This window comes from Rhinopithecus bieti, unplaced genomic scaffold (genome assembly GCF_001698545.2).
Source record: "Rhinopithecus bieti isolate Rb0 unplaced genomic scaffold, ASM169854v2 scaffold_41644, whole genome shotgun sequence".
In the NCBI taxonomy this organism is placed as follows: Eukaryota; Metazoa; Chordata; class Mammalia; order Primates; family Cercopithecidae; genus Rhinopithecus; species Rhinopithecus bieti.
The window spans coordinates 974,316-988,375 of record NW_016817838.1 but is presented as its reverse complement, the minus strand read 5'-3'; the positions used below and the strand labels follow the sequence as shown (position 1 = coordinate 988,375).

Genomic DNA, 14,060 nt, shown 5'->3' with positions numbered 1-14,060 from the left:
TTTTTTTTTTTTTGAGACAGAGTCTTGCTGCGTCACCCAGGCTGGAGTACAGTGGTGCATTCTCAGCTCACTGCAACCTCCACCTCCTGGGTTCAAGTGATTCTCCTGCCTCAGCTTCCAGAGTAGCTGAGACTACAGTTGCACGTCACCACGCCTGGATAATTTTTGTGTTTTTAGTAGAAATGGGGTTTTGCCATGTTAGCCAGGCTGGTCTCAAACTCCTGACCTTAGGTGATCCACCTGCCTCGGCCTCCCAAAGTGCTGGGGTTACAGGCGTGAGCCACCACACCAGGCCAGAACCATGTTAATGGAAGATGTTCACTGTAGTGTTTAGAACAGGGATAGTTTGGAAGAGGACTGACCAAAGACTTTATCACATATCCTTACCATGGAAGTCAGTGTGGCATGGAGGATGATTATACACAGCACTTAATATTGCAGCCACCACTCCAAGTATCAGATACATTTTGTTTTAATCCTCACAACAATCCTATGAGATAGAGATTACTGGTACCATATTACAGATGAGGACACTGTGGCGCAGAGGAGTTAAGGCACTTGCCTAAGATCACATAGAGTAACAGAGTTGGGAATTCAAATCCAGGCAGTCTGCTTTCAGAGCCTGGACTCTTTAACCACCATGTTATAGTGTTGTAGAAAGATTTTCCTGGTTTGGAAACTGCTTATGATATAGAGTTCATGAAAATAGCAAGTTACCAAACTGTATGTGCTGTGTAATCCCATTTTGTAGGGAGAAAACAAGGCCTAAATCGACAGAAATAGAAAACATCTGAAAGGATATACACTCAAAACGTAGTGCTGGTTTTTGGAGAGATTGAAATGGACATTTTATGTTAGCTTTATGCATCTGTATTTTCAAAGGTTTCTACAGTAAACTTGCCAAGCTTGTGTGATAATCATAATTGCTAACTTTTATGGAGTGCTTTCTACACATCTGACACTTTATGCACTGCCTCGTTGAATCTTCACAACAACCCAGTGAGATTGACACTCTGATTTTCTGCCTTTCCAGATGAGGAAACAGGCACAGAGACACTGACTGTTTTACCCGAGGTCACATAGCTCATTCCAAAGCCAGAATTTGAACCAGGTTGCCTGACTCCAAAGCTCATGTGTGTTAAATCAATGAATGACTGACTTAGCTGCACTTTAGCCAAACGTGCCCAGAGTAAGGTCATACCTTTGGCATGGACACATTTCCAGGGAGGGACTGGAGGACCTCCTACCTCATTGGTCACTGCCCATGACTGAGCTTGACTCAGGTAGGAGGGCGTGGCAGGTATTCTCAGGGAGTCTGGTTTTTGCAGAAAAGTCATGATTACACGGGAAAGCTATGGGTTCTCTGACTCGATTCACCACACCTGCAGGAAGCCTGTCTGCTCAGGCCAGGATACCGTGGTCATAGCAGCAGTTGCTCAGCTTCATTTCTGTAACTCAGGCTGCCAGGCCTGCTGACAAATTTTCACATTTGTAATAACCCTGTGAGGAGACCAGAGCACATCATCTTATTTGACTCATACGGAAATTGAGACTGGGCGATTTAGTAACTTGGGAGGCAGAATTGCAAAGTAATTAGCAACACAAGCCGTGGTGTCAGATGGATCTGGGTTAGGTCCCAGCTCTGCCATTTATTAGCTGTGTGGCTTTGGGTACTCACGCCACCTCTCTGAGCAGCAGTTTCCTCCTTTGTAAGTGTGATGATGCCTACACTCACAGGCTTGAGAGGGAGATCTGATGAAATAACATATGCAAAATGATTGGTTCCATGCTTGGCATTCCAGAAATGGAAGCTGTTATTCAGCCAACAAATATTTATTGAGCACCTACTGTGGACTTCCCTGGTGCTGAGGATACAACAGCAACCACAGCAGTCAAAAGTCCCTGTCTTCGTGTTGCTCAGATTCTCATAGGGGAAGGTAGATAATAAACAAATACAAGGCCGGGCGCAGTGGCTCATGCCTGTAATCCAGTACTTTGCGAGGCCAACATGGGCAAATCACCTGAGGTCAGGAGTTCAAGACCAGCCTAGCCAACATGGCAAAACCCTGTCACTACTAAAAATACAAAACTTAGCCCGGTGTGATGGCTCATGCCTATAGTCCCAGCTACTTGGGAGGATGAGGAAGGAGAATTGCTTGAACCTAAAAGGCAGAAGTTGCAATGAGCCGAGATCGTGCCACTGCATTCCAGCCTGGGTGACAGAGTAAGACTCCATCTAAAAAAAAAAAAACCTAAATACACAAGCAAAAATATAGACTTCGTCAGATGCTAGTAAGTGCTGTGAAGGAAAGTAAAAGGGGAACACAAGGAACCCTTGTCAATGGGAGCAGAAAGGGGAGTTGATGCTGTCCTTTTAAGTAGGGCAGTCAGAGGCCAGGCACAGTGGCTCACACCTATAATCCCAGCACTTTGGGAGGTCGAGGCGGGCGGATCCCTTGAGGTCAGGAGTTCAAGACCAGCCTGGCCAACGTGGTGAAACCCCATCTCTACTAAAAATACAAAAACTAGCCAGATATGGTGTTGCGCGCCCGTAATCCCAGCTACTCAGGAGGCTGAGGCGGGAGAATTGCTTGAACCTGCGAGGTGGCGGTTGCAGTGAGCTGAGACTGTGCCATTGCAGTCCAGCCTGGGCAACAAGAGCCAAACTTCATCTCAAAAAAAGAAAATAGAAAAAAAATAAGGCAGTCAGGGAAAACTTCCCTGAGAAGGGGATGGTGGAGTACAGATCCAGGGAAGTGAGGTGTGGAGCAAGCCAGTACAGTGGTTCCTTGACTTTCGATGGGGTTATGTTCTGATAAAGCCATGGTAAGTAGGAAATACTGTAAATCAAAAATGTATTTAATACACCTAACCTATCAAACATCATAGTTTAGCCTCACCTTAAACATGCTTAGAAGACTTACATTAGCCTACAATGGGCAAAATCATCTAACACAAAGCCTATTTTATGATAAAGTATTGAATATCTCTTGTAATGTACTGAGTACTGTACGGAAAGTGAAAGACGGAGGCGTGGTGGGATGGGTACTCTAAGCATGGCTTCTACTGCATGTGTGTTGCTTTCGCGCCATCATAAAGTTGAAAAGCGTTAAGTCAAACCATCGTAAGTCGGAGGCCATCTGTATCTGGTAGGAGGAGTGTTTCAGACAGAGAGAACAGCAGGTGCACAGAGTGCTTCTTTCCCAGCATTTTATTATGAAAAATTTCAAACATCTACCAAAAAATGTTGAAAGACTTGTACGGTGAAAAGCCATACATCTCACAGCTAGAATCAACAATTAACATTTCACTGTATTTGGTTTTCGACTTATCAATCCTAGATCCCTTGTGCTTTCTGTAGCAGGTGACCTGCCTTGAAGATTTAAAGACAGAATATCAGGAACTGTAGTCAGAAAACGGGGCCTTTTATGAGTCAGAGGGGAAGAGCAAAAACTCTGCTTTTGACAAATCTGTCGGAAGAGGCCAACTGCAGGGATACCTCCCTTTCTTAATGAAAGCCTTTCTGTTCTGCGAGGAGCGGGGTCCTCTTGTCAAGCAGTCAGTCCCTGCTGCTTCCTTACGGGGGCAGGATCAGGATGCATAGGGATTTGGAGTGCCTTGGAACCAGCTACCACCCACACTGTTTGCCAGCTGGTAAACATGCCCGTCAGGTACGGGGGTTGGCATTGCCTGGAAATCTTTAGTGTTCATCTTGCTGACATCTGGTGCCCTCAGGCAGGTAGGTGCAGTTGGCTGCCTGGTTTACAGAGCTTGTACTGGGCCCAGGTTGGCAGGGGTCACATCTATTTATCCCACTGCGCAGGGGAGTTCCTTCTCAGGAAACCCAGTTTATAAGAATTACTGACTGCCAGAAATAGAGCAGAAATCAGAACCAGGAGGCAATTGTGAGAGGAATGGAGATTTCTGACCTCTGGAGATTGGGGTACCCTCCCCCTTACTTGCTGTTGGGGTAGCAGAGGGCTTAGAACCCCACGTTCCTAGACTTTCAGAATTGGAAGAAGACTTAAAAGTAATCTAGGCCGGGGGTCCCCAGCCTCCAGACTGTGGCCTGTTAGGAACCAGGCCGCACAGCATGAGGGGTAGGCCAGCAGGCATTACCGCCTGAGCTAAGCCGCCTGTCAGATCAGCAGCAGCATTAGATTCTCATAGGGGCACAAACCCTATTGGGAACTGTGCATGAGAGGGATCTACGTTGCGTGCTCTTTAGGAGAATCTAACTAATGCCTGATGATCTGCAGTGGAACAGTTTCATCCCCAAACCATCACTCCAACCTCACCCCGGTCTGTGGAAAAATTGTCTTCTACAAAACCCGTCCCTGGTGCCAAAAAGGTCAGGGACCCCAGATCTAGATTATAGCTTAGTGGTCAAACACCCAGGTCCTGAAGTTAGGCTACCTGGGTTCAAGTCCCAGCTCCACTACTTACTAGCCCTGTGACCTTGAGCAAGTCACTTAGTTTTTCTGTACCTCAGTTTACTCATTTGTAATATAAGCTTAATAGTACCCATCCTAGTGTCATGAACTAAGTTCATATATGTAAAGTGCTTAGAATGGTGGCCAGCAAGTACTTAATATCAGTTAGCTCTGAAAATGTATAAAGCAAAAGTAACCAATGTTTTGGCGGTTTGCAGCCAACTTTTTTCTATGCGTGTGCTAACATATTATTTTATGAGTGGGAATATATTGTACATACTGTTATATAACTTGCTTTTTCACTAAACAGTATATCCTCTGTGCCAGTTTTGATAAAAGCATTTTCCTCTTGCTTTTCCTGCATATGTTCAGAATCATCATATTGGTAGCAAGTTACATGTCCTGCAGTTTTCTTAACTAACCCCCTGCTAGTGGACATTTAGGTTAGTCTCAGTTTTTTCCTTCTGTAAATAAAGCTGCACTGAGCAAGAAATGACAGATGCCAAATGACTAAATGACCTTGGGTATGACCTATCTAGGTCTTGGTTTCTTCATCTAAAAACAAAATGACAGGACTCTACCGGGTGATTAAAATCTCCTCTGATCTACATAGGAATTGTTTTCAAGACATTTCTCACAAGTAACTATCAGCCTCTGCTTGCATTCCCCAAGTGACAGGGTGCTCACTACCTCATGAGTATTTATTTCAGTGGACAACTGTAATGGTCAATAAAGTATTCACTTTCCACTTTCCCCCTTCCTGCAGCTCCTGGCCCTGGCTTTGTTCTCTGGGGCTCCACACATTCGGTTTACACTCAGTGGCCAGTGTCTGGGGCCATTGTAGAAAGTAAGGAATCTCTAATTCCTTCCTTCTTTTCTTCCTCTTTCATCCCTTCCTCCCTCCCTCCATCCCTTCCTTCCTTGACACTTACCATGTACCAGACCTTCCAGACCTTCAGCCAGGCATATGGATAGGAGCCACAAGGGAAGTTGGCTGCAGGGTTAGAAATAAGTCCTAAGCCCCTTAAAGCTCATGCCAGGGGACTGGACTGTCCACCACTGTGGGATGGGGATGCTGAGGCTGGTGGCCTTCCTCAAATGCACTGTAGTGCCCCAGGCAGAGTCCTGGGCTGCCCTGTGAGGAGGTGACCAGAGGTAGGAGCAACTTTACCCTAAGGCTGGATCAGGATCCCCTCCAGGTTTTTACTAGAGCCAAACCCAGGCCTCCTTTCTCTTCTGCCACCCACCCTTAAAGTGCTTAGAAACACATAGATTTAAATACAAATTCAAATGTAAATAATTTCAACTGTGTAACTATGAGGAGTCAGTTCTACTTGGGTCCTATCTGTATCCTCCCCAGGGCTCAGCTCCATTCTTGGTTTCATCCATTCTCATTCAATACATTGTTGTTAAGAGCTCACTGGGTGCCCTCTCTGTCATGTAGTAAGGTTTTAAAAAGAAAACCTTTTCTGAGCTTCGGTTTCCTTATTCATAAAATAGGAGTATTGATCCGTTTCTTGCTTTTCTTACAAGGTTATGGTGAAGATGACTGAAGTACAGAGTAAAGAAGGATTATGTTTGGGTGTCGAAGGAATAGAATGCCCTCTTTTAAACTGAGCACAGCAGGAACCTATAACTGGAATGCAGCAACTACTTGTTGAAAGAATGACTTAATATTGGAAAACATACATTTCCTCCCCTCCCCGTCATAGTCCCTCTGCTTCCGTGTTAACTCCATAGACAGGCCAGCACAGCCAGCCTTGCAGCCTGAGATAAGGCCTTTGGCGGGTGTCTCCCCTATCGCTCCCTCAAGCCCTCAAGTAAGTGTTGGAGAGAGGGGTGATGCTTGGTGCTGGTGGAACCGCTGCACAGAGACGGACATAGGATGAGCTCTAAGTACCCGCGGTCTGTCCGGTGCTCCCTGCCCCTCTGGGCCCTAACACTGGAAGCAGCTCTCATTCTCCTCTTCTTTTTCTTTACCTACTACGACGCTTCCTTAGAGGATCAAAAGGGGCTCGTGGCATCCTATCAAGGTGAGGGTTCATTGGAAAAGTGATCACACAGGCAAATAGCAGGGGTAGGGGCGGGGGAGGCCTGTGGTTCTCCAGGGGCACAGATGTTCCTTTGTACAAAATCCCAAGGAAGAGGATTCCCCCATCTTCTTCCATAGATTGCGCCGAAACTCGGCCAACAATGTAAGCTTTCCTTTAGAAGCAGCCTGGATGTTCCTTCTTCCGTGAAACCTGCCTTGATTTTTCAGTGCAGTGAGAGGCGTCCTCTTTGGGGTTCCTCAAATTCCCTCTGCCAAATGGTCATCATAATTCTCTGCTTCTCTACTTCCCCTTCTCTCTCCTTAATGGCAAGGAATTTTTTTTTTAATTTTTTTTATTTTTATAGATTTAGAGATACAAGTGCAGCTCTCTTATGCAAGCAATTTCATGTTGTTGTTGGGTTTTGGTTTTGTTTCCTTTTTGTGGCCTCTTGCTCATTTCTTATTTCTTTTTGAGACAGGGTCTCACTCTGTCGCCCAGGCTGAAGTGCAATGGCATGATCATGGTTCACTGCAGCCTTGACCTCCTGGGCTCAAGCAATCTTCCCACCTCAGCCTCCCAAGTAGCTAGGACCACAGGAGCGCACCACCATGCCTGGCTAATTTTTTTTTTTTTGGTAGAGATGGGGGTCTCCCTGTGTTGCCCAGACTGGTCTCAAACTCCTGGACACAAGCGATCCTCCAGCCTCGGTCTCCCAAAGTGCTGGAATTACAGGCGTGAACCTCTGCGCCCGGCTCTCTTGCTCATTTCTATACTACTTTTCCTTTGGAAGCGTCATCCTGTTGCTACCCCCCATCCCCACCCCCACCGACCCCAGCTTTCTTCTCACTTAGGGGCTGGGAAGTCTGCACGCTCTCTGTAAATCCAGAACCAGAAGGTATGACTGAAGGGGAGGGTAGGATGATGGTTATTTTATATTCAGCTAAAAATATTCCCAGACTGTGATGAGACAACTGTAAATAAGACAGATGTCCACAATGGTGTGACTTCGCTTTTTTAAAAATATTGAAATGAGTTTCAGGCATTTCAGTGGGCTGATACGTTGTTGATAATGGACAGGGCCTCCTTGAAGAACGTCCCTGAGACAAAGCTGGAGCTCGAGCCTGGTTGAGTGCTTGCTTGTTCCCAGGTGGTATTAATGACCAGTTAACTAAAAGCAAAGAGAAGTCATCCTGGGGCCCATGGCAGTGACAAGTAGGACTTAGGGAGGGAAGACCTTATACCATTTAAAGGGCTGGCCCAGAGAGGAGCCTTGAGTGACAGACAAACAAGAGCTGGCACAATTTTAATTCATTTCAATCCAATACAATTCAATGCATTCCATTCATTCAACCATGTATGACAGCCAATGTGCGATCCAGACACATGATGATTAGAGCTGATATTTATGAGCACTTACTATGTACCAGGCACTATTCTAAGGGCTTTACACTGAACTCTCACAACAACCCCATGAGGTGGGTACTATTATGATCTTCATTTTTCATATGAGGAAACTAGGCATATGGATGTTGAGTAATTTGCCCAAGGTCGCTCCGCTAGCAATAGCACAGCATATTTAAATTTAGCCATCCTGGATTTAGTTTCCTTACACTTAACCATTATGCATCATGGCCCCATTTTACAGTGGGGTTGAGTCATTTGTCATATAAGACAGTAGGTATAGCAGCCACTATTCCAACCCTGTAGATTGACTCTAGGGTCCATGTTCTTTACCCCTGCACCGTGCTACTAACATAGGTACAAAATGTCCTCAGAAACTCACTTTATACGGAAGCTCACAGGAGGGTCCACAACCCAGGTAGGGGAGATGATGGTGTCAGGGAAGGCTTCTGGAGGGAGGTGACTGCCCAACCAGGTCTTGGAAGTCTCAGTAGGAGTTACCTGTGGGACAAAGGAGGGTCATCCAAGTGAGGGCACAGTGGGTGCCATTGCGTGTGCACACACTAGAGCAGACTGAGCCTGGGCTTAACATTGCATTGCCCTGGAGCCTAAAAAGGAAGGCAAGGGGCCTGGCGAGGTGGCTTACATCTGCAATCCGGCAATTTGGGAGGCTGAGGCTGGAGGATCACCTGAGGTTAGGAGTTCGAGGCCAGCCTGGCCAACATGGCGAAACTCCATCTCTACTAAAATTATAAAAACTAGTCGGGTGTGGTGGCACACATCTGTAAACCCAGCTACTTGGGAGGCCATTATACTTCAGCCTGGGTGACAGAGCGAGACTTTGTCTCAAAAAGAAAAACAACAAAAACAAAAAACAAAGAGGAAAGCAGGGACTGGGCATGGTGGCTTATGCCTGTAATCCCAAACGCTTTGGGAGGCCGAGTTGGGCAGATCACCTGAGGTCAGGAGTTCGAGACCAGCCTGGACAACATGGTGAAACCCCATCTCTACCAAAAATACAAAAATTAGCCAGATGTGGTGGCATGTGCCTATAGTTCCAGCTGCTTGGGAAGCTGAGGCAGGAGAATTGCTTGAACCCAGGAGGCAGAGGTTGCTGAGCTGAGATCATGTCACTGCACTCTAGCCTGGGTGACAGAGTGGGACTCTGTCTGAAAAAAAAAAAAAGTAATAAATAAAAATAAAGAGGGAAGCAGTGGGTGGTAGACTCATGGGGCTGCATAAGGAGTTTGGCTTCAGTCTGAGGTCCAAATAGTAAACAGGAGTGTGACAAGTTTGGATTTGGGTCATGGAGGAAGCCATGCCAGGGCTGGTGTTGGAGACAGGGGACGGGGCATGGCTTGAGACACGAGACCAGCATGGAGGCTGTAGTGTAGTATTGGCCCAAGGGCTTCAACCTTCTAATGGTATACACACCATTTTTTGAGCATGTACCATGGTTATATGTTACACTTTAAGTATTACTTTAAGTATTATTGCATTAATATATTTTGTATGTTATAATAAATACATACAAATTAGGAAAATTCAAAGAGATCAAAATGAAATATATAATATTCTCAAATTACTAATCATAATGGTGTCAATCTCTAGGCAGGGTCCATTACTACAGTTGACGATAGTGGATGAAAATTCACTCCTCAGAGCCTTCTTGATAATTTGAAATTGTCTTGATTGACTTGTCAGATCTGATTAGGTCGACATTTTTTTAATCTCGAATGTGACTGACAGCTTGTGTGAGGAGAAGTTTCACTCTGTCTTTTCCTTTTTGTTCAGTTGGCTGCCATTATTTCTGTGCTTCCAATCTGTGTTTTTCTGCACGAGTTGTTTAAGCAATTACTTCATTTTGTGAAAGTTAGTTGAGTTAAACTTAGGTCCCTAACTTAACCTGTCAATCCACTTAATTGAATTCAGTCCTGGTAAACTATAATAGATTATTCAAACCTGCCAATTCTAAAAAGACATTTTGAGGCAATCAGGAAATATGAATACAGCATGAATATCTTATGATATACAAGAATTATTGTTAATTTTGTTAGGTGTGATAAAAGCATGGTGGGTTTTTTGTTGTTGTTGTTGTTGTTTTTTAAGGCTCCATCTGTTAGAGAGGCACATTGAAATGGCATGATATCTGGGGTTGGCTTTATGCCAGAAAAAAAAGAAAAAGTAGAGAAGGTTTATAAAAACAAGATTGGTCTCATGTGACAATCATCAAAGTTTGGAGATGGGCATGTAGGGTCATTGTGCTGTACTCTCTGTTTTTGTATATGCTTTAAAAGTTCTGTATTAGTTAATTAAAAAAAAAAAAAAAAAAAAAAAAACCCTGGCTGAGCACTTCGGGAGGCCAAGTTGGGAGGATGGCTTAAACCAAGGAGTTCAAGATCAGCCTAGGAAACACAGGGAGACCCCCATCTCTAAAAAAAAAAAGACTTAAAATTTAGCCTGGTGTGGTGGCATATGCCTGTAGTCCCAGCTACTAGGTAGGCTGAGGTGAGAGGATTGCTTGAGCCTGGGAGCTTGAGGCTGCAGTGGGACAGGGTTGTACCACTGCACTCCCGCATGGGCGATAGAGCAAGACCCTGTCTCAAAAAAAAAAAATATTTGAGATGGCCGGGTGCGGTGGCTCACACCTGTAATCCCAGCACTTTGGGAGGCTGAGGCTAGCAGATCACAAGGTCAGAAGATCGAGACCATCCTGGCTAACACGATAAAACCCCGTCTCTACTAAAAATACAAAAAATTAGCCAGGCGTCGTGGCGGGCGTCTGTAGTCCCAGCTACTCGGGAGGCTGAGGCCGGAGAATGGTGTGAACCCAGGATGGCGAGCTTGCAGTGAGCTGAGATTGTACCACTGCACTCCAGCCTGGGCAACAGAGTGAGACTCCATCTCAAAAAAATAAATAAAAATAAAAATAAATAAATAAAACATAAAACCCTGCCATTAGTTGCAACATGATGAATATAGAGAAATGCATATCAAATCCATCCCATTGGACCAATATTCCCTTAGGGTACCTTCCAAAGCTAGGAGACTCAAGGCTGTATGACATCCTGAGCAAGTGAGGGGCGGCTTCTGGGTGAATCTGAATATTAAATATTTGCAGAGCTGAAAACTTCACAAAGTACCTTTAGAGGTAGAATAGCCTAGATCCATGTTTCTCAAAGTGTGGTCCCCAGACCTGCTGCCTCAGCATCCCCCGGAAATTTAGTAGAAATGCAGATTCTCAGGCCCTAGCCCAGACCTACTGATCAGAAGCTCTGGGTCTGGGGCCCAGCAATCTGTGTTTTTACAAGCCCTCTGGGTGATTCTTCTGTGCATGAAAGTTCAGGGATTCCTGGAGCTAGACTAACTCAAATCTTGCCTCTGTATCCTACAGACCTTGGGCAGATTAGTCAACCTCTTTCTGTCTCTGTTTCAGCTTCTGTCAGAGGATGATAGTACTTGTTTCATTAAGTTGTTGAAAGGATTAAATGAATTAACACACATACAAAGTATTAGCTTTTATTATCAAAAGCTTTAGTTTCTTAGTTTTTTAAATAAAAATAAAACTAGAACTGCTTGTTTTCTTCCAGCTACCCTAGTGATTGTATTGAGCATTTTCTATAGTATGTGTTCTTTGCTGTAATGACTGCTGGTCTGGATGACCTGTGATGAGACCAGATGGGCAGGGGCAGTGGAGGAGATTCAAGAGAAATTTAGGAGATAAAATCAGCTGTACTTGATGAAAAGAGTGGGGAGTTAAAGCTGGCTACAGATGTATGATTTGGCTTAGAGAGGTGTCAGTTCCTGAGATGAGAGACAGAAGGGGAGGGACAGGTTGTGAGGATAAATGAATGATGATATGTTCATTCTGGGCTTGGAGTTAAGGGACCTATGAGATGCTTAGGGGAAGCAGAGAGTATCAATTACCTATTGCTGCATAACAGCCACCCCAAACTTAGTGGCTTAAAATAGCAACCTTTTAATTTATTCATGATCATGATTCTGTGGTGCAACAACTGGGCTGGGTTCAGCTGGGCAGTTCTTCTGTTGATTTCACCCAGGGTCATTCATGCATCTGCAGTTTGGGGTGGGATGGCCTCAGATGACCTCATTCACGTGTTTGGCAGTTGGTGATTCATTGGGGGCCATTACTGTTAACAATCTCCTACCATGCAGAGCTTCCCTAAGGCTACCAAACTGGGAGACTATCCTGGGTCCTGTGCTGTGGATACCACCCAGTCCCCCATCCCCACCCCATACTCCTCAGAGGCAGAGAGAGGGTCTACTGGAAGACAGAGGGGTTTTCCCAGTGACATGTAAACATTCCAAACCCTGGCACCTTCCACATTGTGGCTTCCATCTGCCCCTTTGGGAAATCTTTGTTTTTCTTCCCAGGCTGCAGCAGGGTGAGAGTTGTGGGTAGAGTAGAAGCTGTGGGGGAGGAGGTGGTGGCAGCCTGAGGCTGCAGAGGTCTTCCCAGGCAGCAGTGGGAGCACAGTGTGGAGGTCAACCCTAGAGCCTGGGGGAATGAAGCTGGGTCTGCCTTCAGAGCTGTTGGTGCTGAAGTTTCTGCAGGCCAGAGGGAGGCGCAAGAGTGGGAGGGGTTGCAGATCCAGAATCACAGAGGCAGCTGACCAGAGGAGGCAGCTGCCCATGGGGATGTTCCAGAAGGCCAAAGTGCTGTTATCCAAACAAACTCTTTGCGAGTGGTCTCTTTGCGACAGGCCTGTGGGAGAGCAGTCTTGCCTAAAGTCACACGGCTAATCAGCGGCTGGCAAGGGGTAATAGTTACTAACACTCACTACATGCCCAATGCTGGGTGAAGTGACTTGCATGAGCCAGCAAGCTCAATGCTCATGGCAATCCTCTGAACAGGTGGCATTGTTTCATCCCAATTTTACAGCTCAGGAAGCTGGGACACAGGAATAGCCAGGCTCTGAACGCTGACAACCTGCTTCAGAGACCCACACTGTTCACCATCACAGTCACGTTATATATGCTACATAGAAAGGCAGGATGGCGTAATTGTTAAACCCAGGTAGGCAGGGTTCGAATCCTCCTGCTACCATTTACTAGCTCTATGACTTGGACTAGTTATAACACCTCTCTGTGCCTCCCTTTCCCTATCTGTAAAATGGGGATAATAAATCGTACCTCCTGCATGAGGCTGTTGTGGGTTAAGTGTGTAAGGCACGTAGAACAGTGCCTGGAACGTTGGGTGCTGTCTGTATGCCTACTATTACAATGATGGTGAGTATTACCTTATCTCTTGCTGCTGAACTACCAGGTTAGACTTCTTTCTGCAAGTCATGAGGCTTTCATAAACTTTTCCTGAAGGCTTTCCATAGAATGTACAATTCCCCTCTGGGCCCAGGCATGGGTGCCCGGGTAGCACATCCACTTCTTATCACCCCTGAACACCTTAGAGCCCATTAGCTTATCAAACCAGCAGCTGATGTGAGTGCAGAGCAGACTGTAAGAGGTGGAGGCTGACACCAATGAGGATGCTCCGAGCTGGGGCCCAGCCCTGAAGCAGGAGCCCAGATAATGAGGGGTGGAAATGGACCTGGAGCCCAGGAGAAGTGGGAGGATGAGGGGGCAGGGGGAGGAGAAACCTGAAAACAAATGTTATTTCCTGACCAGTTTGGGGTGCATGAGCTCTGTCAACAGCTCCTGGAAACTGCTGTCCTAATTTCATCTTGTTGGCTGAGGCACAATTCCTCTCTCAGGGACGGTGTAGAGCCTTAGGGAGGAAAGTCCTGAGCGCCTATACCTGGAATCAGGGAATTGGGATCAGGGGCAGCAGCTCTGCCCGATAAAGCCCCTACCCAGGATCCTCTGACTTCCTCATCTCTCTCTCTTTTTTTTTTTTTTTTTTGAGACGGAGTCTCGCTCTGTCACCCACGCTGGAGTACAGTGGTGTGATCTCGGCTCACTGCAACCTCAGCCTTCCCGGTTCAAGCAATTCTCCTGCCTCAGCCTCCTGAGGAGCTGGGATTACAGGCATGCACCACCATGCCCGGCTAACTTTTGTATTTTTAGTAGAGACGGGGTTTCACCATGTTGGTCAGGCTGGTCTCAAACTCCTGACTTCATGTGATCTACCCACCTCAGCCTCCCAAAGTGCTAGGATTACAGGCAGAAGCTACCGTGCCTGGTCTTTTTTTTTTTTTTTTTTTTTTTTTTTTTTTTT

The 14,060-nt window shown here is 45.9% G+C and overlaps 1 protein-coding gene across 6 annotated transcripts in view; it reads left to right on the top strand.

Annotated features, from left to right (window-relative positions):
* The window catches only part of RHCE (Rh blood group CcEe antigens), a 72,946-nt gene that overhangs the window by 3,382 nt on the left and 55,504 nt on the right, over positions 1-14,060 (top strand). For 5 of the 6 annotated variants that reach the window (XM_017856164.1, XM_017856163.1, XM_017856162.1 and 2 more), the window contains exon 1: positions 6,164-6,466. The exons of the other annotated variant lie outside the window; for it this stretch is intronic. In XM_017856164.1, the coding sequence (XP_017711653.1) occupies positions 6,319-6,466 (148 nt within the window). In that variant the 5' untranslated portion in view covers positions 6,164-6,318. Of the gene's footprint in view, positions 1-6,163; positions 6,467-14,060 lie in introns of those variants that run through there. 6 annotated transcript variants of the gene reach the window in all.